The sequence below is a fragment of the Schistocerca piceifrons genome, chromosome 3, assembly GCF_021461385.2.
Source record: "Schistocerca piceifrons isolate TAMUIC-IGC-003096 chromosome 3, iqSchPice1.1, whole genome shotgun sequence".
Classification (NCBI taxonomy): Eukaryota; Metazoa; Arthropoda; class Insecta; order Orthoptera; family Acrididae; genus Schistocerca; species Schistocerca piceifrons.
The window spans coordinates 579,072,808-579,099,428 of NC_060140.1; the positions used below are offsets into that span (position 1 = coordinate 579,072,808).

Sequence of the window (26,621 nt, forward strand, 5' to 3'; positions counted from 1 at the left end):
ATTAAAAAGATTGTTTATCTGTGTAACTCATTAGTCTACCTTCAACAACTTATTCAGTTGTTTTTGAGAATGTAAGCAGTAGTGAAACTGGTGTTAGTTTTCAGTATTCTTCACTTTACCTTTCTTTAGCAAGGGCACAACTTGTGTGTGCTTTAGGTACTCTGGAAAAGTAATGCATTGAAGATCTTGTTTATTATATTTGTTAATGGGGCTTGTATGCTGCCTGTACACACTTTGAGAACAGAGTGTGCAACCAGGGTTAACAATTAAATAGTTTAGTTTACACTCTTATCATTAATTTATTTTTACAACTTCTTTATTAGTGGAAAAACTGTTAACTGCTTCTTCAAACATATAGCACAAATGTTGCACAACCTGTCAAACTATGAATTGATCTTTTAGAAAGTTCTAAATTGGAACCCTGTAAGAATGGGCAGCACATGATTTTTACAGGACTTGCAACCCAAAACAGTGATCATTGCATAAAATTGCCTGATTTATTTTCCTGTGTAAAAGGAATATTTTGTAATCTGAAGTGTCAAATAGACAGTGACTAGTGGCTGGAGCCAGAAGCAAGTTTCCTTCTTTTTTCTCATGTAATAAAAGAGAAGGTTGCTTCAAATGTTTTCCTAAGTGTATATCACTGATGAGAGAACAGTTTCTTTGAGAATGGAGCACTGATAAAGTGGAACAGAAGTCAGTGTAAAATCACAAACAATTTCATGTTGGATCATCATTGAATTTGTGCTTTGCCCAATTTGTGCTTTCTGCTCCTTAATTTTGTGGAAAGTGCTTCTGACTTATAGATTTAAAAGGAAACACCTGCATCTGTACTCTGCAAACAACCATACGGTCTGTGGTGGAAGGTACTTCTGGTGCCACTATCTGTGCTCGTCTTCCTTACACCATTCTCAAATGATGTGTGGGAAGAACAATTACTATGATCTGTAATTGCTCTGATTTTTCTCATTTTTGTCATGTTGTAAGAAATTGTGGGCAGAAGTGATATGTTGCCTGCCTCTTTCTTGAAAATGCTTTCTCGGAATGTCAGTAATGAACCTCTTCTCTGTGATGCACAATGCTTCTCTTGTAGCATCTGATACTGGAGTTTGTTGATCTTCTCTGCAATGCTCCCAAACTGACTAAATGTTCCCATGACAAATTGCACCATTCTCTGTTTGAGTTTCTCTGCCTCCTCTGTTAACATAACCTGATGAAGGTCCCCGACTGATAAGCAGTACTCAAGAACACATTGAGCAACTGCTTTATATGGCACTTCTTTCACGGATGAATTACATTCTTCCAGTTAAATCTGAGCATGGTATTTGCTTTTCCTACAATTTGTTTTGTAGGGTCATTCCACTTTAGGTGACTCCAGGTGGTTATGTCTATGTATTTTACAGTTAATGACTGTTAACAGTGATTTGTTGCCAATAATGTTATTCAGTGACAGTGGATTTCTTCATCTATTAACGTGCAGTATGTTATATTTATTTATGTTTCAGGGTTAACTGCCAGTTGCTGCACCAGTGAACAATCTTGCAAAGATCTTCCTGCATTTTGGTAAAGTCGTCTAATGTTTTACACTACCTGTAGACAGCAGGATCATCTACAAAAAGCCTCGTGGAGCTTCCAAAATTATGCACTAGATCATTTATATATTTTCAAAACAGTAATGGTCCTATAACTTTCCCTTGGGGTACCACAGAAATAACATCTATCGATCACAAATCTGTTTATACTAGGTACGCTTGTATTTTGTTCCCTAAACAACAGCGCGAAACTATACTGAATGCCTTTTAGAATTTGAGGAATACAACACAACACAACACAACCTGGGCATCATTATCTATGGCACTTTGGACCTTATTGACAAGCAGTTTGAGCCGAGTTGCACAGTATCACAGTTTGCAGAATCCATTGCAGAATGCATGTGGATTTGCACAAGATTTTCATTCTTCAAAAATGTCATATTATGTGAGCATAGAACATGTTCCATAATTTAACAAGTCAGACCTCAGTGATACATGTGTTTAACTATATGTGTATGACCTATGATCCTCTTGAAAATGGGAATGATGTGATTTTTTCCAGTTGCTAGGTATCCTTTAGTATTCCAACTACTTACGACAAACTACTGCTAGAAAGGGAGCAAGTTCTTTCACATAATCTCTGTATGTTCATATAGGTATTTCATCTGATCCAGATGCTTTTCCACTTTTGAAAAATTTTAGTTGATTTGTTATTCTGCTATCACCATTGTCGATTTTCAATTTCAAAATTTGTACAATGATTGGAGGGAGGAATGATATTATGGTCTGCTGTATTAAAACGGTTTAGGAATATCAAATTCAGTATTTTTACTTGTATTTAATATTATGGCATTTCAAAGATGCTGAAATTTAGTCACTGCCATGTGGGGAGAGTGCAACTAAACATTTTCTGTTATTTTAAAGGCCAGTGTGAATGAAGCTCCAGTTTTACTTGATGTGATAAATTTAACTGCTGTTGCCATACGTCGACTGATAAAAACAGCAAAGAAAATAAATGCATTTAAAAATATGTGTCAGGAAGATCAAGTAGCTCTGCTGAAAGGAGGCTGCACAGAAATACTAATGCTACGTAGTGCCATGTCTTATGATCCAGACAATCATATTTGGAAGGTAAGTACTTTCTTAAGTTAGTAGGAATCCATAAAACATATTTTTATATAGACAATTGATATCTATTGTAGCATTAGATTACAAAAAGACAGTCATCTTAAACAGGCCGCAGGTTAAAATTTGAATTTACAAGCATGTAACTGGTACATTTTCATTTAGATGTGCCAAAAGTAAACAAATGTGCTTTTGTTATCCAACTTGCATGGTACCTCTGTCAGCTATGTTTAGCAGATCATAAATTGCTTCTTCTTCCTTTCTCGAGTATTAAATATTTTCAATTTCTTTAAGTGCATCTTACTCCAGAATAACAGGTTTATTGCAATGTTTTTTCTTTTAAAAAAAGAAAAAAGAGTTATTTGAGAACACATACCAAAACACGTGCACTGATATGAAACTTCCTGGCAGATTGAAACTGTGTGCTGGACCGAGACTTGAATTCCGGATCTATGCCTGGCAGTTTGAAACTGTGTGCTGGACCGAGACTTGAATTCCGGACCTTTGTCTTTCATGAGCAAGTGCTCTACCAACAGAGGTAGTGATGGAAGTAAAATTGTGAGGATGGGTTGTGAGTCATACTTGGGTAATGCAGTTAATAGAGCACTTGCCCATGAAATGCAAAGGTCTTGAGTTTGAGTCTCGTTCCAGCATACAGTTTTAATCTCCCAGGAAGTTTCATATCAGTGCACAGTCTGCTGCAGGGTGAACATTTCAATCTGGAAACATCCCCCAGGCTGTGGCTAAGCCATATCTCTGCTATATCCTTTCTTCCAGGGGTGCTAGACCCACAGGTTTTGCAGAACTTCTGTGAAGTTTGGAAGGCAAGAGTTGAAGTACTAGCAAAGTAAAGTTGTGAGGTGGGTCATGAATCATATTTGGGTAGCTTAGTTGGTAGAGCACTGGCCTATGAAGGACAAAGCTCTTGAGTTAGGGTTTCGGTCTGGCACATAGTTTTAATCTGCCAGGAAGTTTAACATACCAGAACGTTATTATTACATATACTTTGCATTGAAAATCTTGTTGAAACTTCATTGTTGAATGAAACAGAAAGTTAGATGTTCAGTGTCTTCATCAAAGACACTGGACTCACATTTGAAAAGACAGTTGGTTCAAATCCCCATCCAGCCATTTAAAAGTAGGTTTTTCTTGGTTTTCCCTAAACTACTTTAGACAACAAATATTTAACACATTTTCTGAATTGCACAAAGTGTAACGTGGGAAAACTAAATAGGACATGCATAAACAGATTTTATTGTAACTGATTAATGGAGAGGCACTGTTAAATCAAGAATCTTTATTCATAAAATGTATGACATATTTAAGTTATGAAAGACACAAAAGAAAGAAGATTGTGTCTGTACAAACACTGTACTTTCTGCTGGTCTGTCCAGCAGTGTTGCATACAATTTACATAGAGAGAATGTCGTATATGTGTTCTGCTGCGTGATTATTGAACTTAATGTTTGAACTTAAGGTCACAGTATTTTTGTGTACTTTTAATGAAACAAAGTAATATGTATAACATACACAGCTTGTTCAAACACTTATTCCTGTAAATTATGCTATCAAAGGGTTATGAAATACTACAAGTGGATGTGGTGAGAATGCACCAGTTATAACTGTTTCACAGTGCTCTACCTCTTTCTTATAAAAATCTCCTATTCACAGATGCTCTGACAGAGAAATTCTCATTCATCAGAAAGCACTCTGTTCAAAGTCAGTGCAGAAAAGCACTGTAAGAAATAATATGTGGTGCTCATGCTTGATAATGTTGTAAACAACTGTTTAAGGAGTTTTGCCTTCTGACTAGTGCTTCAGAGTATATTTATTCCATCTTGAAGTTTGCTGTAAATAATCCACCACAGTTCAAAATGAACAGTAATGTACATAATTACAATGCCAGAAGGAAAAATGACTTTCATTACTCCACATTAATGTTGTCACAAGAAGAGGTGCACAATGCTGCAACTAAAATTTTTTATCACACACCCAGTGATATAAAATGTCAGACAGACAGCAAGTAAAATTTGGAAACAAAGGTTCTCTGTGACAACTCCTGTTGCAAAGGAGAATTTCTGCTATTGTAATGTGTAAAAGATGGTGAGTAGAATTTACTAACTCGCATCTGTAAATAAAAAAAATAAAAAAAGCATCTTATGAATGTTCAACATGTAGCCATATTTACAAATTAATTTGCAATGTGAATTTAAAATGACTCATTCCACATCATTACGATTTATTGTGCAAAATGATCCATGAAACATGAGACTGTCTAACTCTTGAAGTGTAAGGGTATTTTACCTGTCCCATCTATCTTGCACAACAGTTGGAATAATTTTGTCTTGGCTGGCTCTCTCAAGGTACTCAATAATTCTGGTGGAATGTCATCTATTCCAGGGACCTTGTTTCTGTGTAGGTCTTTCAGTGCTCTTCAAATTATTCTCCCAGTACCATATCTCCCATCTCACTTTCAGTTGCTCTTTGTTCCTTTCCTATAATATTGGGTTAAAGTTCATGTGTGCTGTATAGCCCTTCTATATATTGTTCCCACCTTACCCTTATTTGCTTAGTACTGGCTTGCCATCTGAACTCTTGATAGTCATACGGCTGCTTCTCTTTTCTCCAAAGACTGCCTTACTTTCCCCTAGGTGGCATGTGCCTTTTCCATAGTCATGAATGCTTCTACAGCTTTGTATTTGTCCTCGATCATTCCTGCTTAGCCATTCTGCGTTTTCTGTCTATCTCATTTTTTATATAGCTTTATTCTCATTTGTCTGCTTCATTTGTTGCCTTTTTATGTTTCCTCCTTGGTCAATTAAATAATGAGGAAGGAGGAAGAAAATCATACCTTAAGGCACATGCCGTTAATGATTATCATCATGTTACTGAGGGCAGCAGTAGGTAGAGACCAAGATTTCGTAGGGAAAGTGAAATTGTCTACATATTTATTGATACATGTGTCTATCTGGATTCATCTTCTAGAGATAATGCTTTTATATTCACCTGTCCTGAAAAATGAATGAAATATATTTTTGTCAATGACATAATGTGAGAGAGTTCTAATTATGAAATAAAAATTGATTGGTTTTGGAAAGGTAACAGTGGAAAGAAAAGTGAAGGAATGGCAGTGAATGTGCTAAGCTTTTAACTATAGTCAAATTTTATGTTCAACATTCACTATTCGATTGTGCAGAGGTCCCAATCCCTTAGTCATTTTTATACCTATCATGGAAGATCCTAAACTGTGTATTAATAGGATCTGTTATACACATTATTACTTTTCATGGTTATAGCCAATTAGAAGGGACTGCACTTCCAGCTTAATACTAATTCAGAACATTTTAGCTGATAATTATTCAGGTAGTGAAGGGAGACAAAAATTTAATAGTCATGGGTGACTGGAATTTGAGAGTAGGAAAAAGGAGAGAAGGAATCATAGTAGGTGAATATAGATTGGGGATAAGAAATGAAAGAGGGAGCCGTCTGGTAGAATTTTGCACAGAGCATAACTTAATCATAGCTAACACTTAGTTCAAGAATCATAAAAGAAGGCTGTATACATGGAAGAAGCCTGGAGGTACTGACAGGTTTCAGATAGATTATGTAATGGTAAGACAGAGATTCAGGAATCAGGTTTTAAATTATAAGACATTTCCAGGGGCAGATGTGGACTCTGACCACAATCTATTGGTTATGAACTGTAGATTAAAACTGAAGAAACTGCTAAAAGGTGGGAATTTAAGGAGATGGGACCTGGATAAACTGACTAAACCAGAGGTTATACAGAGTTTCAGGGAGAGCATAACGGAACACTTGACAGGAATGGGGGAAAGAAATACAGTAGAAGAAGAATGGGTAGCCCTGAGGGATGAACTAGTGAAGGCAGCAGAGGATCAAGAAGGTAAAAAGACGAGGGCTAGTAGAAGTCCTTAGGTAACAGAAGAAATATTAAATTTAATTGATGAAAGGAGAAAATATAAAAATGCAATAAATGAAGCAGGCAAAAAGGAATACAAACGTCTCAAAAATGAGATCGACAGGTAGTGCAAAACAGCTAAGCAGAGATGGCTAGAGGACAAATGTAAGGATGGAGAGGCTTATCTCACTAGGGGTAAGATAGATACTGCCTACAGAAAAAATTAAAGAGACCCATGGAGAAAAGAGAGCCACTTGTATGAATATCAAGAGCTCAGATGGGAACCCTGTTCTCAGCAAAGAAGGGAAAGCAGAAAGGTGGAAGGAGTATATAGAGGGTCTATACAAGGGCGATGTACTTGAGGACAATATTATGGAAATGGAAGAGGATGTAGATGAAGATGAAATGGGAGATACGATACTGTGTGAAGAGTTTGACAGAGCACTGAAAGACCTGAGTCAAAACAAGGCCCCGGGAGTAGACAACATTCCATTGGAACTAATGACGGCCTTGGGAGAGCCAGTCCTGACAAAACTCTACCATCTGGTGAGCAAGATGTATGAGACAGCCGAAATACCCTCAGACTTCAAGAAGAATATAATAATTCCAATCCCAAAGAAAGCAGGTGTTGACAGATGTGAAAATTACCGAACTATGAGTTTAATGAGTCACAGCTGCAAAATACTAACGCGAATTCTCTACAGACGAATGGAAAAACTGGTAGAAGCCGACCTCCGGGAAGATCAGTTTGGATTCCGTAGAAATGTTGGAACACATGAGGCAGTACTGACCCTATGACTTATCTTAGAAAATAGATTAAGGAAAGGCAAACCTACTTTTCTAGCATTTGTAGACTTAGAGAAAGCTTTTGGCAATGTTGACTGGAATACTCTCTTTCAAATTCTAAAGGTGGCAGGGGTAAAATACAGGGAGCGAAAGGCTATTTACAATTTGTACAGAAACCAGATGGCAGTTACAATAGTCGAGGGGCATGAAAGGGAAGCAGCGGTTGGGAAGGGAGTGAGATAGGGTTGTAGCCTCTCCCCGATGTTATTCAATCTGTATATTGAGCAAGCAGTAAAGGAAACAAAAGAAAAGTTCGGAGTAGGTATTAAAATCCATGGAGAAGAAATAAAAACTTTGAGGTTCACCGATGACATTGTAATTTTGTCAGAGACAGCAAAGGACTTGGAAGAGCAATTGTACGGAATGGACAGTGTCTTGAAAGGAGGATATAAGATGAACATTGACAAAACCAAAACGAGGATAATGGAATGTAGTCGAATTGAATCGGGTGATGCTGAGGGAATTAGATTAGGAAATGAGGCACTTAAAGTAGTAAAGGAGTTTTGATATATTGGGGAGCAAAATAACTGATGATGGTTGAAGTAGAGAGGATGTAAAATGTAGACTGGTAATGGCAAGGAAAGCGTTTCTGAAGAAGAGAAATTTGACGATCAATAGTTTGGACGAGAAGAGAATAGAAGCTTTTGAAATGTGGTGCTACAAAAGAATGCTGAAGATGAGATGGGTAGATCATATAACTAATGAGGAGATATTGATAAGAAATGGGGGGAAGAGGAGTTTGTGGCGAAACTTGACAAGAAGAAGGGACTGGTTGGTAGGACATGTTCTGAGGCATCAAGGGATCACAAATTTAGCTTTGGAGGGCAGAGTGGAGGGTAAAAATCATAGAGGGAGACCAAGAGGTGAATACACTAAGCAGATTCAGAAGGATGTAGGTTGCAGTAAGTACTGGGAGAGCTTGCACAGGATAGAGTAGCATGGAGAGCTGCATCAAGCCAGTCTCAGGACTGAAGACGACAGCAACAACAGCTGATAATTTCAGAGTAAAATATGGAGACTTGTACACACGCTGATGCACATTGGAAAAGTTACAAGTAGTATTGTGCATTGCTAAAAAAGGAAGCCCCAAGATACTGTGAAGGGAGAAAATAAGTTAATATAATAGAAGCAAACATTCCACGTGGCAAAAATTATATATAAAATCAAAGATGAGGTGACTTACCGAACGAAAGCGCTGGCAGGTCGATAGACACACAAACAAACACAAACATACACACAAAATTCAAGCTTTCACAACAAACTGTTGCCTCATCAGGAAAGAGGGAAGGAGAGGGGAAGACGAAAGGAAGTGGGTTTTAAGGGAGAGGGTAAGGAGTCATTCCAATCCCGGGAGCGGAAAGACTTACCTTAGGGGGAAAAAAGGACAGGTATACACTCGCACACACGCACATATCCATCCACACATACAGACACAAGCAGAGAGAAAATAAGTTACCCGCATAGTTTTAGATTGGTATACTTCTTGCACAGTTTTTAAATTTGCAAATCTTTCAGATTCTTTCTTTTCTCTCTGAAATCGATAATGAGGAAATTCTGAGTCCATCTTCTGCTACTAATTCTTTTATATTGATGTTTGCAATAACTTCTATAATTTTAGTAAACACTGTAGTTCAGAAGTTGATACTTATCTGTGAGTAATATGCATTTTCATATATTGAAAACACTGACAACAAGAAGGGACAGAAGATAGGACATCTTTTAAGACATCACAGAATAACTTCAGTAGCATAGAGGGAGCTGTGGAGGGTAAAAACTGTAGAGGAAGACAGAGATTGGAATACATCCATCAAATAATTGAGGACGTTCATTGCAGGTGCTACTCTGAGATCTCGAGGTTGGCACAAGAGAGGAATTTGTGGCAGGCCACATCAGAACAGTGAGAAGACTGATGATTAAAAAAAAAAAATCTATGCAGAAGCAACCACAAGAAGCAAAACATTGTTAGTGCTTTTGTGAAACCTGTATATTTCATGTGTAGCAAAACATCGCAGCCAAAATTTTGAGTTTCAGACATACACCAATAGAAATCTACACATGAGTAACACGGTGATGGCCATATTTTCACCATTCTTTTGTTTCAGTTACGGACAATGTACTGTTTAATATACTGGGTGATCAAAAAGTCAGTATAAATTTGAAAACTGAATAAATCACGGAATAATGTAGATAGAGAGGTAGAAATTGACACACATGCTTGGAATGACATGGGGTTTTATTAGAACCAAAAAAAGTACAAACGTTCAAAAAAGTCCTACAGATGGCACTTCATCTGATCAGAATAGCAATAATTAGCATAACAAAGTAAGACAAAGCAAAGATGATGTTCTTTACAGGAAATGCTCAATATGTCCACCATCATTCCTCAACAATAGCTGTAGTCGAGGAATAATGTTTTGAGCAGCACTGTAAAGCATGTCCGGAGTTATGGTGAGGCATTGGCGGATGTTGTCTTTCAGCATCCCCAGAGATGTCGGTCGATCATGACTTGCCTTGGGCAAGTACAGAAAGGGCAACAGCCTCAACGGGCGCGGGGCAACGTCAGGACATGCGGGGACCAAGCAGCAATCGGTATGGTAATTGTAGACTGTCGAAGCTGCATTGGTAAAGTACCGGAACTTCAAGCGCTGATAGAAAGCACCAAAGCTGAAATCGTTATAGGTACAGAAAGCTGGCTGAAGCCAGAGATAAATTCTGCCGAAATTTTTACAAAGGTACAGACGGTGTTTAGAAAGGATAGATTGCATGCAACCGGTGGTGGAGTGTTCGTCGCTGTTAGTAGTAGTTTATCCTGTAGTGAAGTAGAAGTGGATAGTTCCTGTGAATTATTATGGGTGGAGGTTACACTCAACAATCGAGCTAGGTTAATAATTGGCTCCTTTTACTGACCTCCTGACTCAGCAGCATTAGTGGCAGAACAACTGAGAGAAAATTTGGAATACATTTCACATAAATTTTCTCAGCATGCTATAGTGTTAGGTGGAGAATTCAATTTACCAGATATAGACTGGGACACTCAGATGTTTAGGACAGGTGGTAGGGACAGAGCATTGAGTGACATTATACTGAGTGCACTAACCGAAAATTACCTCGAGCAATTAAACAGAGAACCGACTTGTGGAGATAACATCTTGGACCTACTGATAACAAACAGACCCGAACTTTTCGACTTTGTATGTGCAGAATAGGGAATCAGTGATCATAAGGCCGTTGCAGCATCCCTGAATATGGAAGTTAATAGGAATATAAAAAAAGGGAGGAAGGTTTATCTGTTTAGCAAGAGTAATAGAAGGCAGATTTCAGACTACCTAACAGATCAAAACGAAAATTTCTGTTCCGACACTGACAATGTTGAGTGTTTATGGAAAAAGTTCAAGGCAATCGTAAAATGCGTTTTAGACAGGTACGTGCCGAGTAAAACTGTGAGGGACGGGAAAAACCCACCGTGGTTCAACAACAAAGTTAGGAAACTACTGCGAAAGCAAAGAGAGCTTCACTCCAAGTTTAAACGCAGCCAAAACCTCTCAGACAAACAGAAGCTGAACGATGTCAAAGTTAGCGTAAGGAGGGCTATGTGTGAAGCGTTCAGTGAATTCGAAAGTAAAATTCTATGTACCGACTTGACAGAAAATCCTAGGAAGTTCTGGTCTTACGTTAAATCAGTAAGTGGCTCGAAACAGCATATCCAGACACTCCGGGATGATGATGGCATTGAAACAGAGGATGACACGCATAAAGCTGAAATACTAAACACCTTTTTCCAAAGCTGTTTCACAGAGGAAGACTGCACTGCAGTTCCTTCTCTAAATCCTCGCACAAACGAAAAAATGGCTGACATCGAAATAAGTGTCCAAGGAATAGTAAAGCAACTGGAATCACTCAACAGAGGAAAGTCCACTGGACCTGACGGGATACCAATTTGATTCTACACAGAGTACGCGAAAGAACTTGCCCCCCTTCTAACAGCCGTTTACCGCAAGTCTCTAGAGGAATGGAAGGTTCCAAATGATTGGAAAAGAGCACAGGTAGTCCCAGTCTTCAAGAAGGGTCGTCGAGCAGATGCGCAAAACTATAGACCTATATCTCTGACGTCGATCTGTTGTAGAATTTTAGAACATTTTTTTGCTCGAGTATCATGACGTTTTTGGAAACCCAGAATCTACTATGTAGGACTCAACATGGATTCCGGAAACAGCGATCGTGTGAGACCCAGCTCGCTTTATTTGTTCATGAGACCCAGAAAATATTAGATACAGGCTCCCAGGTAGATACTATTTTTCTTTGCTTCCGGAAGGCGTTCGATACAGTTCTGCACTGTCACCTGATAATCAAAGTAAGAGCCTACGGAACATCAGACCAACTGTGTGGCTGGATTGAAGACTTTTTAGCAAACAGTACACAGCATGTTGTTCTCAATGGAGAGACATCTACAGACGTTAAAGTAACCTCTGGCGTGCACAGGAGAGTGTTATGGGACCATTGCTTTTCACAATATATATAAATGACCTAGTAGATAGTGTCGGAAGTTCCATGCGGCTTTTCGCGGATGATGCTGTAGTATACAGAGAAGTTGCAGCATTAGAAAATTGTAGCGAAATGCAGGAAGATCTGCAGCGGATAGGCACTTGGTGCAGGGAGTGGCAACTGACCCTTAACATAGACAAATGTAATGTACTGCGAATACATAAAAAGAAGGATCCTTTATTGTATGATTATATGATAGCGGAACAAACACTGGTAGCAGTTACTTCTGTAATATATCTGTGAGTATGCGTGCGGAACGATTTGAAGTGGAATGATCATATAAAATGAATTATTGGTAAGGCGGGTACCAGGTTGAGATTCATTGGGAGAGTCCTTAGAAAATGTAGTCCATCACCAAAGGAGGTGGCTTACAAAACACTCGTTCGACCTATATTTGAGTGTTGCTCATCAGTGTGGGATCCGTACCAGATCGGGTTGACGGAGGAGATAGAGAAGATCCAAAGAAGAGTGGCGCGTTTCGTCACAGGGTTATTTGGTAACCGTGATAGCGTTACGGAGATGTTTAACAAACTCAAGTGGCAGACTCTGCAAGAGAGGCGCTCTGCATCGCTGTGTAGCTTGCTCGCCAGGTTTCGAGAGGGTGCGTTTCTGGATGAGGTATCGAGTATATTGCTTCCCCCTACTTATACCTCCCGAGGAGATCACGAATGTAAAATTAGAGAGATTAGAGCGCGCAAGGAGGCTTTCAGACAGTCGTTCTTCCCGTGAACCATACGCGACTGGAACAGGAAAGGGCACGTAAAGTGCCCTGGGCCACACACCGTTGGGTGGCTTGTGGAGTATAAATGTAGATGTACATTGTGACTTCAGGTAACTCCAAAGCCAATAATTGCACGGACTGAGGTCTGGGGACCTGGGAGGCCAAGCATGACGAAAGAGGCGGCTTGAGTACACGATTATCACCAAACGACGTGCGCAAGAGATCTTTCATGAGTCTAGCAATACTTTTTTTTTTTTTTTGTTCTAATAAAACCCCATGCCATTCCAAGCATGTGTGTCAATTTTTACCTCTCTGTCTACATTATTCCGTGGTTTATTAAGTTTTCAAATTTATACTGACTTTTTGATCACCCAGTATCTTCAATGTCTCATGAACCATTGTGTACGTTCTCTGTATGCAGTTATGAAAATAGAAATATTGTGAGACAGGTATTTGTAAAAAGGATTTCACAAGTTATGTGATTTTAATAGTTAATTTAATTTAACAGATATATTTTAATTTGGTTTGCAGATACCACACTCAAAAGAGGCTTTTAATGTTAAAGTTGATGTGCTGAAAGAAGCAAATGGAAACATATATGAGGAGCATCAGAGATTTCTTCGAACATTTGACCCAGAATGGCGCACAGATGAAAATATAATGCTTATTTTGAGTGCAATTACACTGTTCACACCTGACCGGCCAAGGGTTGTTCATGATGATGTTATCCGACTGGAACAGGTATAGTAAGACTTGTTTTCTTAGACCAGATGAGGTGATGCAGGGGTTAAGACACTGGTATTGCATTTTGGAGGCCAGGGATTCAAATCCATATCAACTCAACCAGATCCCAGTTTTCCAAGGTTTCTGGAAATTAAAAGTTAAGGTGAATGGTGGGATGATTGTTTTGGAAGAGACGTCGCAAACTTCCATCCATATTTCCGTACACCACAAATCACTTCATCATTTATATGACATTAAACCCTAATCTACCTTACGTCCCATCAGATTCTCCGGAAAGTTGAAATTTTTGGTGTAAGGGTTCTAATAGAGTTTCATAAACTATTTTTTTACTATCTTCAAAGTATATAAAGCTCTTTCTTCTGCTGTACATGTTTTGTTTCTTTTATTTCATCCTCAATGGTTTTTATTAACAGACTAGTGAAAATGTAAAGTGGATATTGTGACGTGTGCTGTTGTCCAAACTTTCTTTTTTTAATGTCTCCACTGTCTGCAACCATCAATTTTTCTGTATTATCATACCAGTTTGGTCTTACGGCACTTTCGAAGTACCTCATTGAAAATAATTACATAATGAGGGAAATGATTAAATTAAGTCTTAGTAAATTTGATGCAAATTGTATGTAAAAGTGACAGTGCTAGCAACTGTTAAAAAAAACCTTAATTATTGCCAGTTTTCTGAGTTGAGTGATGGGGTAAAGCTGATTATTGCTGTTCGTTGAAGTGCATATACTTTTGTTGTTAGCACCTCTGTAAGGATACACACAGCAAAGAAAACATGAAAATGTTAGCATCCTGCATGTACTGCAGCATTTTTTCACCTTCAAGACCCCTGCAGGAAATTACAAAATTAATATAATCGACAATAGATGGTAGACTTGAAGACAAAAAAACTGTGATGGGCATAGAAGGAGTGAATAGTTAATTGTGTCTTATTCAGCTCGTAACAAAACACTCAATAATCACATGTTTAAGGTACAGACATGTTGAAAATGAGTACTGTAATTCACTTGTACAAAATTGCAGCTTGTAGATAGAGTAGTAGTTTAAAATTAACACAATTTTCCAGAAATTTTTGGCAATATTTCTATAATGAGGCAAATTATAAAGTCGGCCTGTATAAATTAATAGTTCATCTTTCATGAATTGGAGAAGTAATATATTTGTGGTAAAGCATTGTACGAGGCTTCATGTATAGTATGTTCTTGTATTTTTATTTGGTGTAAGTTTTCATTCCCTTGTATTTCTTAATTTGTTCTTTGGCCATTCAACACAACAATTTAGGAATGTGAGATAAAAAGTATTTGTTTTACTCTTTAGTCACATTATATTTATTTTATGTAATGGCTGCCAGTTTTGGTTCACATTAAGCATCCTCAGGCCATCCACAGTCACACAGTCATCACACTAACTTCCCAAGTGGATGTCAAATAAGTGATAAATAATTTTCAAATTTATGCCTATTACCACTCTTGAATAAAGGCACCACTTCCAAAATTTTAGATCTTTGATGGAAAACACCCTCAGTGAATGAAAAATTTGCAATGTGAGCCAAGGGCTGTCATTGGTATGTCATCTACACCTTCTAACATTTTGCATTTGTGGCTTTTAATCGCATTTACTACCTCATGTTGAAACTAAAACTACCTCATGGTGAAACTAACCTCATGCTTAAGTTTATCATACTTTGTAAAATTTGAGATAAGTGTTTTGGAAGCATTTATAAAATAATCATTTATGACTTTGGTAGGCCTTTTTTGCCAATATTGATGTTATCAATATTTGTAAATGTGATTTCCTTCTCATCAAGTCTTTACCAGATTCACTTTTTGTGATTTCCCATACCAATTTTAATCTATTATGCTATCATTTTCAGGCAGTTTTGCCTTTGCAGTTAGATGTTGATATATTTTCTTACAAGTCTTCTCATTTGAGAACTAAACCATTTTATATTCATACAGGAAATCTTCATGCCCGATATAATCCAGTTACTAGCAAACCCACGAGTGGACTCTGGTCAGTTTCTTTGAAATGCACATTCCAGAATTAGTCATGAACATCGGAGAGAAAGCATTGTAAGGAATATCAGTAGGTCTATATTGGGTGATCGGAGATGAAAACATTAATCAGTGAACAGAAGGCATAAAATTACCTTTATTTATTTATTATTCAAATGAAAAATTAATGTTTCATGATTATCTCTGAGTTGTTGTATTAGAATACAAGAGTTGACACACAGGGAAAGGATTGTTAGAAGTTATTTGTTTACTAATTAATGGGTGGTTTGATTCTCCTGAATGAATGATTGAATGAATGAGTGGAATCCACAGCGGTGGTATGGTTTGCAGCTGTACAGTCAATTTTCTCTATTCACATCTCACTTCAAATATTTGTCTATCATTCATCAGACCTATAATCTTTATCACGTAACAATATTGTTCTTTCTTTCTGTATGATTACAAACAAATCATTGAGTTAATTAATTCACAAGTTTTGGGGAGACTCTCTCTCTCTCTCTCTCTCTCTCTCTCTCTCTCTCTCTCTCTCTCTCTCTGTGTGTGTGTGTGTGTGTGTGTGTGTGTGTGTGTGTGTGTGTGTGATAAGGAGGATTTTCGGTTGGGGGGGGGGGGGCACTATTCCATTTCATTTCATCTCATCTCTGTAGATAATACTGCCCAAAGAGCTCTACTCCACAATGAGACTTGGAATGGCCGCAAAAATTATGCTTTGAATAAGACAATGCTTTGTTATTAGATCACAATAAAGATAATTTCCTGTAAAGCAACAATACCAGGTGAGTCATGTAAGACATAACACCCCTTTCATTTTGTGAATAGAATAGTTCCAGGTTTTCTGCAGTTGATAGTTTGCTGTGGAGCATGTAATGTTTTGACTGGAACTCTTGTATCAACTGAGGTATTGGAACAATTCAATAGCTCTTGGAAAGACTCCAAGAAATGTACTATAATTGGAAAGTGATGTGGCCAGAGTCAGCCACTGCAGTGTAAACTCTCCAAGCAGAGCTCTTTTGCAAAGCTATATTGTTATAGGCAGCAAGCCAGGCCTACACTACATAGATAAAACCTCAGTTCCCGTATGACATGGATACAGGGTCAGCTATGATGATGTGTGTGGAGGGCTCTATGGCATATATCAATGAAAATAATCAGTTTTTGACAATGTAATGTAATTTGATAGATTGAAAATGTACTCGTTAAGCACACATATAAAAGGTATTAAAGTTTGCAAGCTTTTCGAGCCAGTGGCTCCTTTGTCTGACAGAAGGGTCCATGGGGAAGGAAGAGGGATGAAAGAAAAGGGTTGGTGAGATTTAGGAAAAGGATTAGAGTTTGGAAAACTCGTCCAGAACCCCGCATCAGGGGAGACTTAACCGGATGGAGTGAGAAGGAAAGACTGATTGTTGGGAACTGCTCTGGATGAGATTTGAAAATCTGAAAGCTTAAAGGTGGAAGATACACTAATAAGCAAGACAGGGATTACTGCCAAAATATTGTTCACAAGTTAATAAAAGCAAAAAGCTAAGTGCATTGTATGTGAAAAGAGGTTCTAGAGAGTGGCAAAAAATAGACGGGTAAGAAAATGAAAGTTGTAGAAAACTAAATAGGAGTGAAGAAAGGAATAAGTGTGGAGGAAATACTGAGACTGAAGAAATCAACATAAATTAAGGCCAGGTGGCTGGCAAGAACCAAGTATATGTTGTATTGCTAGTTCCCACCCACGGAGTTCTGTGAAACTAGTGCCAGGGGGAAGAAACCAGATGGCATGTGTGGTGAAATGGGCCATGAGGTCATGTTGCAGAAGGTACTCTGCAAGAGGATGTTGTGTGTTGCCAGTATACACTCTCTGCCTGTACCCATTCATCCTAACTGATAACTTGGTGGTAGTCTTGCGAATGTAAAAGGCCGAACAGTGTTTACCCAACAGCTGTATACGACACGTTTCATTTCAAGGTGGCTCGCCTTTTGATAGCATGTGTTTTGCCAGTTACAGGGCTGGTATAGCTGGTGATGAGAGGGGCCATAGGGCAAGTCTTACAGTAGGATGATCATAGAGGTAAGGTATGGAGTTGGGTGAAGAAGGGGCATAGTGTTTGACAAGGATGTTGCGAAGATTGGAAGGGGGCAAAAAAGTATTCTAGGTGTAGTGGGCAAAATGTCGGGACAGAATGGACCTCATTTCAAGATATGATTTTAGGAAGTCATAGCCTTATCAAAGCAGCTGTTTAATACTTGCAAGGCCAGGATAATACTGAGTGACAGGAAGTGTATGCCTAAGATGTTTTTTGAAGGGCTCAGCAGTACCAAGATTGGATGTAATGGGCTGGGAAATCTGCTTTTGAACTAGGCTTCTGCGGCAATTACGTCCTGTGAAGGCTGAGGTGAGAATGGTGTTGCATTGCTGTAAAGAGTCTGCATCTGAACAGATAATTTGCCTCGAATGTGAAGACTGTATGGGAGGGCACGTTTGACATGGAAAGGATGGCAACTGTCAAAATGTAAGTTTTGTCATATTTTTGTAGGTTCAGTGTGAACAGAAGTGTGTATTTGACCTCCTTTAAGGATGAGATCAATGTCAAGGAAAGTGGCATGGGATTTGGAATACGACCATGTGAAATTTAATTAGGAGAATGTATTTAGAGATTCCAAGAATTTTAATAGATCAGCCTCACCTTGAGTCCCTTCGGCAAAGGTGTCATCAGTGTATCTAAACCAAACCAGAGGCCAAAGGCTTATGAATCCCAGTAGAGCCCCCACTGCAGCCCATGGAAATGGTAACATAGGAAGGAGCCATCAAAGTTGATTAAGGTGAGCAGGAAGGGTGTCATAGGACTCAAATCAGGTGCGTGCCGATTGAGGAAATTTTCAACAGGAGACAGAACATGTACACGGAGATGTAAGTGGTGTGGCAGCAATGGTGACAAGCAAGTGTGTGACAAGAGTGGCATGGACAGAGATTTCAGACGATCTAGGAAATGGTTGATGTCTTTGATTATAGGAGGGTTGCAGGTGCTAATCAACTAAGGCAGATATACATTTGGTAGTGCTTTGAAGCCAGCAACTGTGGGATAGTTAGGACGATTGGGTTTTTGGATCTTAGGAAGAAGGTGAAAGGTGGAAGAGCATGGTTTGTGTGGGATAAGAAGTTCTGTGGACTGAGGTGTTAGGTCCCTCAAAAGGACTGAGATTTTAATGAGTGGCTGCAGGTCGGTTTGAATCATAGGGATGGGATCTTGATAGCAGATACGTACATATAGTTGTCTGACAGCTGGTGTAGACTTTCACATACATACTCCCATTAGTCAAGTATCACTATAGTGTTAGATACTTTGGGTGCTGGGAGCATAATGATGGAGTCATCAGCTTTTGGGGACTAAAGAGCCTGGAGTTCTGCAGAGGACAGGTTAGGGTCATTTTGTAAGAACCTGAGGAAGGGTTGTGAAGCAATTATGGATGTGAGGAATTGTTGGAAGGCTTGTAAGGGACGATTTTGAGGTAGTGGTGATGGATCAAGTTCGGATCATGGTTGGGACTGTTTAAAGGCAGGGTTCAATGTCAGGTTTGCCATTGGAATGATTTTGAGAGTGAGTTGTAAAGTGATATTTACTGTTGACATTGTGTGTGAAGGATCTTCACCAAAGCAGCATGATTTACGGAGCTTGGCCAAGCTCTGTTGTAGGAGAGGAGTGGTGGCTGATGGTGAAACTGTTTAGGAAACTGTAGAGGGACAGGAAGGGAAACACCACTGTCATAAACGACCTAGCTATCCCACCTTCTCCTAAACTACTGCTTCACCTCGAAATCTATCCCACCTTTTCCTAAACCTAACTCAACAGTGACGTTTCCCTTCCTGCTCCTCTGCAGCTCCCTTCTCATTGCACTTCCAATCTCTGCAGTATCATCGTCAGACCATATGCCCCTTCTTCACCCATCTCCCTATCCTATGGCTCCTACCCCCATGATAACCCCGCTGTAAGACTTACACTATACATCCTCCTACCACCACCTATACCAACCCTGTAAGTGCCAAAACATAATAGTACCAAAGGGAGATTCACTTGTAAAATGACATACGTTGTGTTCCAGATGTTAGGTAAACACTGTTCAGCCTTTTATATTGGCATGACTACCACCAAGTTATCAGTAAGGATGATTGGGTGTAAGCAACACACAATATCCCATTGCAGTGTGTGCTCTCACATGACAGTTCTGACCTCGGCACCTGTTTCATCACACTTGGCATCTGGATACTTTCCCCAGACACCAGTTTCTCAGAACTCCGCAGGTAGGGACTGGTGCTACAACTCCTCGGTTCTTGCCATCCATCTAGCCTTAATTTACATTAATTTCTACCATCTAGCATTTCTTCACAGTAACGATTCCTTTGTTCACTTCCTTTTATTTTTCGCCATCATCTCCCACCTCTGTACATAAAATGCTCTTAGCTTTTGGCTCTTATTAACTTACACATGATGTTCACACAGTAATCTCTATCTTGCATCTTATCCTATCTCCCACCTTTAAGTTCTAAGGTTTTTAAATCTCGTCCAGTGCAGTCCCCAACAATCAGCCTTTCTTTCTCGTCCTGTCTGGTAAGTCTTCCCAAACTGGGTTTCTGTGCAACTTTCCCAAATTCTGATCCTTGTCCTAAACCTCACCAGTTCTTTTCCTTCACTCTTCTTCCTTACGCTTGAACCCTTCTGTCAGCAGAAAGAGCCACTGGCTTTGAAAGTTTCCAAACTTTAATACCTCTTACATGTGTGTTCCCTTGCTGCCACTTGGTGAGTAGATTACCTATCCAACTACATGATCTATAGCATATGCTAGCTTCTGGAGCATCAGATGGGGCTTAGGAAAACAATTTCAAATGTTTGTTTGTTTTCAGGTTTTTGTGGAAGCAATTAGTCAGGTAGTTTCTCATTTAAACCCTCAGCTTTTGCTGCTAACTTGTCAAAGCTGGAACAAGTGTCGGTTATTCATACTTCATAATGATAAATGGCGCTATTCACTGAAAGAAAGATAGAAAGAAAGTACTGTTTTAATTCCTTAGATTTGATGATGATGATGATGATGATATAATAATAATAATAATAATAATAATAATACACCTGTTTTTACGTGGAGATGCCTGAGTGCTTCTCAGATGTAAAACACCTGCTTTCAGACAGATCTCTGTAGATACTACTCGGCATTGTAATTAGATGGAATACACTTTTTTAACTATACATTTTATTCAGAATGACTGACGTTTTATCCGCAAAATAAATATTTTTGTTTATGAAATATAGTTTTACAAGTCACTTAAACCTGTGCTGAAGCAGTTTAACATTGACTCAAAGGATATCCATTCACCCTAACTGATAACTTGGTGGTACTCGTCGTGATATAAAAGGTTGAACAGTGATTACCTAACAGCTGGTATATGGCATGTGTGATTTCACAGGTGGATCTCTCTTTTTATCTTAAACCATTGCATGTTGTGGCAGTTCGACAGCGCATGCTGTATGCTGTGTAATGTAGATGGAGCTTCACGATAGACTGCAGCTTTCAGCGCTCACTGTAAAAACAAATCGAGAGGAGTCAAATCAGGGCACCTGCTCGGCTATTGTACTGCTGTTTTCTGTTCTAACCAACATTCAGGAAACTCTTCATTCAGTATTTGCATTGTAGCACAGGAAGACTGCACTGGACAGCCATTGTGTTGGAACCACATACACTGTTGCTTTTCCAGTGGTACCTTTTGTAGGAGCACTAGTATAATGTTCATGAGCAACTGTGCAGTCTTATTTGCATTTAAAATCTCTGCGGTAAAGTAAGGTCCCACAATGGAATTTTGTATAATGCTGCACCATATTTTTTTGCTCTATAGTCATTGATGTTCAACAAAGCTATTGTTGAAAATTTACGTTATCATGATTTGTAAACATAGCTGTGCCAGTAAAGAGCACATGTTGGAAAAATGTAGTGTCATCTCCCAGTTGATGCAGAGCAGATGGACATTCAAAATTCACATCCTCTGACTGCCTGATGTAGTGACAGATTATAAGGATGGAATTTATGTCGATACAATATGCGAATGACACTTCTCTGGCTGATCACATATTCATTGGCACTACATCTCTCACTGTCATGCAGATTGGTAAGCAATGTAGCCAGAAAAGCATCTTCATTTGCTCTGTCAGAAATTGAAGCTGCTTGTTTGCACTAGTGACCTAATAATTCATGCAAGTGCCTGGTGTGATGGACAGCAGTGTTCAGGATAGATGTCTCTTTACCACTGTACCATTTGTACAGCATTTCTTTGACATTCATCATATAAAAATAGCATGTCTAACTTCTTGTCATTGGTGTATATTTTGGCATGCAAGTAATGTTGAAGCAGAAATGACCTGCTGATAGACAACACCATTTCTGCTAGTTCTGCAGTTCAGGCATGTAAACAATTGAAAGGATTGATGCAACAACACAGCATGGCATGAGCATGTTTAAAACACAATAGGTGATTCTGGCTGACCTGCCTTTCAGTTTTAGAATATTTTTCAGATTCTTTTGTGAAGAGTTCAGCCTCAAAATCAACAAGATTATATTGGTACACCTGTCTATTTGAGCACTTTCAGATGCTGTTAAAAAGTATATTGTTCTCTTTAAAAAATCATGCTAGCTTCACTAATTTGATTGATACAATAATTAACTATTTATCACATAAGAAAAGTCTGTTCCTCTTAGTATACAATCATGTGCCAAAAACCTTGTTTCGATATCTGGAACCACTTGCGAAGTAAAACTGGCATTACGTCTTACGTCACTCACACTGTGTGTCTACAACTGTATGACATTTATTTCTGTTTATCATCAAACAGGTTTATCGGATGAATTCAAGATTTTGTCTGAAGTTCTTAAAACCAAGATTCATTGTAGAATATTCATAATGAAACTGTGTGCGAAATCATTTCAGAGTATTGTACTGTATGCCTAGAAAAAAGTAACATTATAATGTTTCAGTCAAAATTAACAAAGTTGACAAATGTTCTGAAAACAACATTTTTAACAGTGCATTTTTGCTATTGAAAAATGTGAATGTTTTTGTTTTTGTATATTTTTGGCCCTGTTCAGTACGCATTGACTTTAATCATATAATTTTTTGTCCTCCGTACCGTGTGTACATACTGTTTTTTCTTTGACTACTATTTGCTGTTTAATTGATTCTTTTCTTTTGCATACAGTAATATAGGATCTTCAAAACTTTCAACAGTGTTAACATTATACATTTCCCAGTTACATCTTTTGAAGCAATTTTTTTGGTTGTCAATAACCTTTTTCCTGTTTTAAGTATGGGATTTTGATTAACAGATGAGTGATTGTTGTTCATTGAATTGAAACGTTGAAATTTATCAGAGGGCAATCATTTCAAGTGTGAATATTTAGATGAGACAAAAATTTTGCCTTGTTAATAGTATCCATAGTTCATTCCAGGGGTCTCCAAAACATGACCTGCAGGCCACATTTGGCTCACAAAGGAATTTAATCCAATTAACACTTCAGAAATTTTTTTAAAAAATAACATGCAATTCCTCCAGCTCGTTTGTATCTCTTCTTATTTCCAGTTGTCTTTCTTTTAAGTATGTGTAAACTCAAAATAGAACAATGAATAGGCCTTATCTTAAACATAACATGGGCCATTTAATATTTCATTATAGAGGAAGACAACAAACCAGTATGTGTTATGTACAACAAAGTTATTGATGTTTTGAAGGAATACAATACTTAACACAACTACAAAGAAACACAAGTTACACAGTTTGATTAAAAGCTGCCTTTCAATTACAGCTGTAGAATTGTTTCTGCTAGCCAAGCGTGCAGGTTGTGCTGTTCTTTGACCACAAATGGCACATTTGCAATGTCCTCAGTGTGTTATGTCAGTTGTGATCATAAGTGTTTTGCATAGTTGTGAGCACCTCATGTCAGAGATAGGTGATTTCAAACATGGGAAAATTGTTGATGCTCATATGATGGATGCTTATGTAATCAAAGTAGCCAAACAGTTTGGTGATTCAAGAGGCTAAGTCACAATGTGGATGGAAGTGTGTGTTAAGTGAGGATGGTAGATGATCACTGAAGATGACTGTGACGAAAAAATAAGAAGACAACAGCTGCAAGTCACTGGAAAACTGAATGTCGCACTCGCACATTCTGTCAGCACAAAAAATAATAATATGAAGGGAGCTCCCGAAGCAGAGACTTGTAGGACAAGCTGGAATTCCAAAATCACTCATCAATGATGCAAATGCCCGTAACAGGAGAATGAAGCCATAAGCCCTAGACTGTGGTGCAATGGAACAAAGTCATTTGATTGCATGTGACTTCTTTCACATGGTTCCCAATTTCTGGGTGATTTTATGTACCAAGAATGAAACATTGTGAGGGTGCGGGGGTTTGGTTTGCTGATGATTTGAGCAGTCATATTGTGGTGTTTCATGACCCCCATTATTGCTCTGCAAGGTCACATTACAGCCAACGATCGTGTGAGCATTTTGGCTGCTCAGATCCATCGCTTGCTACAGTGTTTGTTCGACAGTGGGGATGTTGTGTTCCAAGATGACACGGCCCCTTTTCAGACAGCTCACATTGTACAGGACTGGTTTTGTGAACATCTCCGTGGTTTACCACAGTCACAAGATCTCAATATTATTGAGCCTTTGTGGTCTGTTATGGAGAGAAGATGTGTGGTCGCTATTCACCTCCATCACTCTTACCTGAACCTGGCAGTATTTTGTAAGATGAATGGGATAAGATAACCTTGACAATTGTACAGGACCTGTATTTATCCATTCTGAGATGACTGGAAACTGTTTTGAATGCTAACAGTTTTCCTTCATTGTATTAGGCATGGCATTGTGTTGTTTTCTTTTTGTGTTTGTATTTGCCACATGTGTGGCAAATATTCAGGTTTCACTGGAAGACTAAACTCAGAATATGAAGCCAATGATGTTACCAAACACTTCAGAATGTACTGTGTAGTTCATCAGGAAACACTTTGTGCAAAGTCAGTGGATATGTCCTGGATGATGAAGTCCATAATGTATACTGTCAATTTCATTCGATGTCATGGAATCCATTTCAAGTCTTTGCTAGAAGATGTAGAATCTTTGTCAATTGATCTCTCATACCACACAGCTGTAAGGTGGTTAACTGTGGTAAAATTTTGTCAAGCTTCTCTTCTTTGAGAACAGAGTTTGAAATACTTATAAGTGAGAAGAACAACCCTATGGAAGTCCTGTCAGACAAAGAATGGCTATGGAAATTAGCATTCTTGGCTAATGTTGCTTTCCATTTGAATGAAATGAATAAAAAACTCCAAGGGGAGGACAGTGTTACTTGTTATCTTTACACATATGTTAAAGCTTTCAAACAGAAACAGATACATTTTAGACACAGTGTCAGATAGAAAATTTTCTTACACATCACCATTTGTCTGTCACTGAATGGTGGGTGTGGTTCAAGTTTTCCACTTTTATTTGCAGTGGAACATCTTGGTTATCTGAAGAAAGAGTTGTTGTCATGGTTCTCAGATTTAGATACTAGTTCCAAGAAACTACAAATTTTCCAGGACCTCTTTTCTTGTGGACTGGTAGATGTTCAGGCAGTACAGCAAATGGAACTCATTGCTGTGCAAGCTTATGACACAATGAAGTACAAATTTAGAAGACAACTACACCTAGATCAAAGACTTTGCACAAAGTTTGTTACCTGGGTTTTCCATGACCTAAAAATGTGAACAAACATTTTCATTGCTGAAATTTACAGAATCTAAATACCGTTGAATATTTAAAAACTATTTTATTTACACAACAGAGTGAGTTAGAGCTACAGTGTGAGAAAATTTTGGATTGAAAAGATAAACTGCATATATCTCATTAAGTTTACTAAAGAGTAATAAAGTGTACTTGAGATTTTCACTGAATAGTGAGTTTGCATTAATTACAGTAAATTTCATTATAATTATCTTCTTGAACTTCTGAGAAAATGTTTTACCCGGTCACACTGAGTTTCAGAACTTGATATGTGACCCTCGTGGTCTAATAATTAGGAGACCCCTGTTTTATTCTATGGATGCTTTGTACATTTTGGTACATTATTTTGGACAAATTATTCTGTTTTACCATTTACTCACTGAATAGTTGAAGCACAGAATTGCCAGCAGGCATACAGAAAAGAATAAAAACTTTGCTAGCCATGTATGAATGGATTCCAGGACTGTTAAAGTATTTACATTCTGCCAGAGCTTTCCTTACTACATTCCCTAACTTTTTTGTGATAAACTCTTTTCCACTCTGGTTTTGAAGGACAATGTTATTTGGAAAGCCAAAACATAGTGTAATAGTCTGTTGGTTTACTTTTTTTACAGCTCGATGGTCTCCTCCATGTTTTGACATTCGCCTGCTTTATTTCCTCATTGATTGTCCTTGGTGTCGACGTATTGCATTGCTATACTGGCTGAAAAATGGGGGGGGGGGGGGGGGGTTGGGGTTGGGGTTGGAAGTTCAGCACTGACTACTTTAAATGATGTAGCCGACAGGTACACATTTGTGTCTCACAGTTCTTTACTTTCAAGGTTCACAACCCCCCCCCCCCCCCCTTCCCCATCCTTTGCAAGCAAACGTCAGCATACAATAGTTTACTGTTGGAATATCCACGAGCAGAAAAAACCTAACCACACAGTTCACAGTTCTTGCAGAATAATACGATACATATTGAACAGACACTATCATTGTTTTAACACACAGCCTATTTGTCTTACACTTATTTGACAGTTAAGTTGATGCATTGTTGTTGTTCTAACCAAGACGGGGTCCTCGTCTGAAACTCAGCTGTGGACTGACTGTCTCAGCACCAAAAATTGAGCTCTTATATATCATCACAATAATAGGCACTGGAACTACACATTGTTTGATGTATAATTTACAGAAATCACAATTAAAACTTAACTCATTAAATTAATTGAATACATCGAAAAATTCTGTCTTTTTAACAGTTTCTTCTGCTTCAAGAATTAGGCCGAATTATTTGTATAAATGGTGAAATAAACAGATATAGATACGCAAACAATACTTTGGACAAAACTAGTAATTACTTGGAATTAATTAAGAGCTGGCTTCACTAACATGTTTTTGAATAGA

At 38.3% G+C, this 26,621-nt stretch overlaps 1 protein-coding gene across 2 annotated transcripts in view; it reads left to right on the forward strand.

The window, feature by feature from the left end:
- Nucleotides 1–26,621, forward strand: part of LOC124788326 (nuclear hormone receptor HR96) — a 124,497-nt gene that overhangs the window by 84,320 nt on the left and 13,556 nt on the right. For both annotated transcript variants that reach the window (XM_047255564.1, XM_047255563.1), the window contains exons 6-7: nucleotides 2,457–2,663; nucleotides 13,217–13,426. In XM_047255564.1, coding sequence (XP_047111520.1) covers nucleotides 2,457–2,663; nucleotides 13,217–13,426 — 417 coding nt within the window. The remainder of the gene's footprint in view (nucleotides 1–2,456; nucleotides 2,664–13,216; nucleotides 13,427–26,621) is intronic.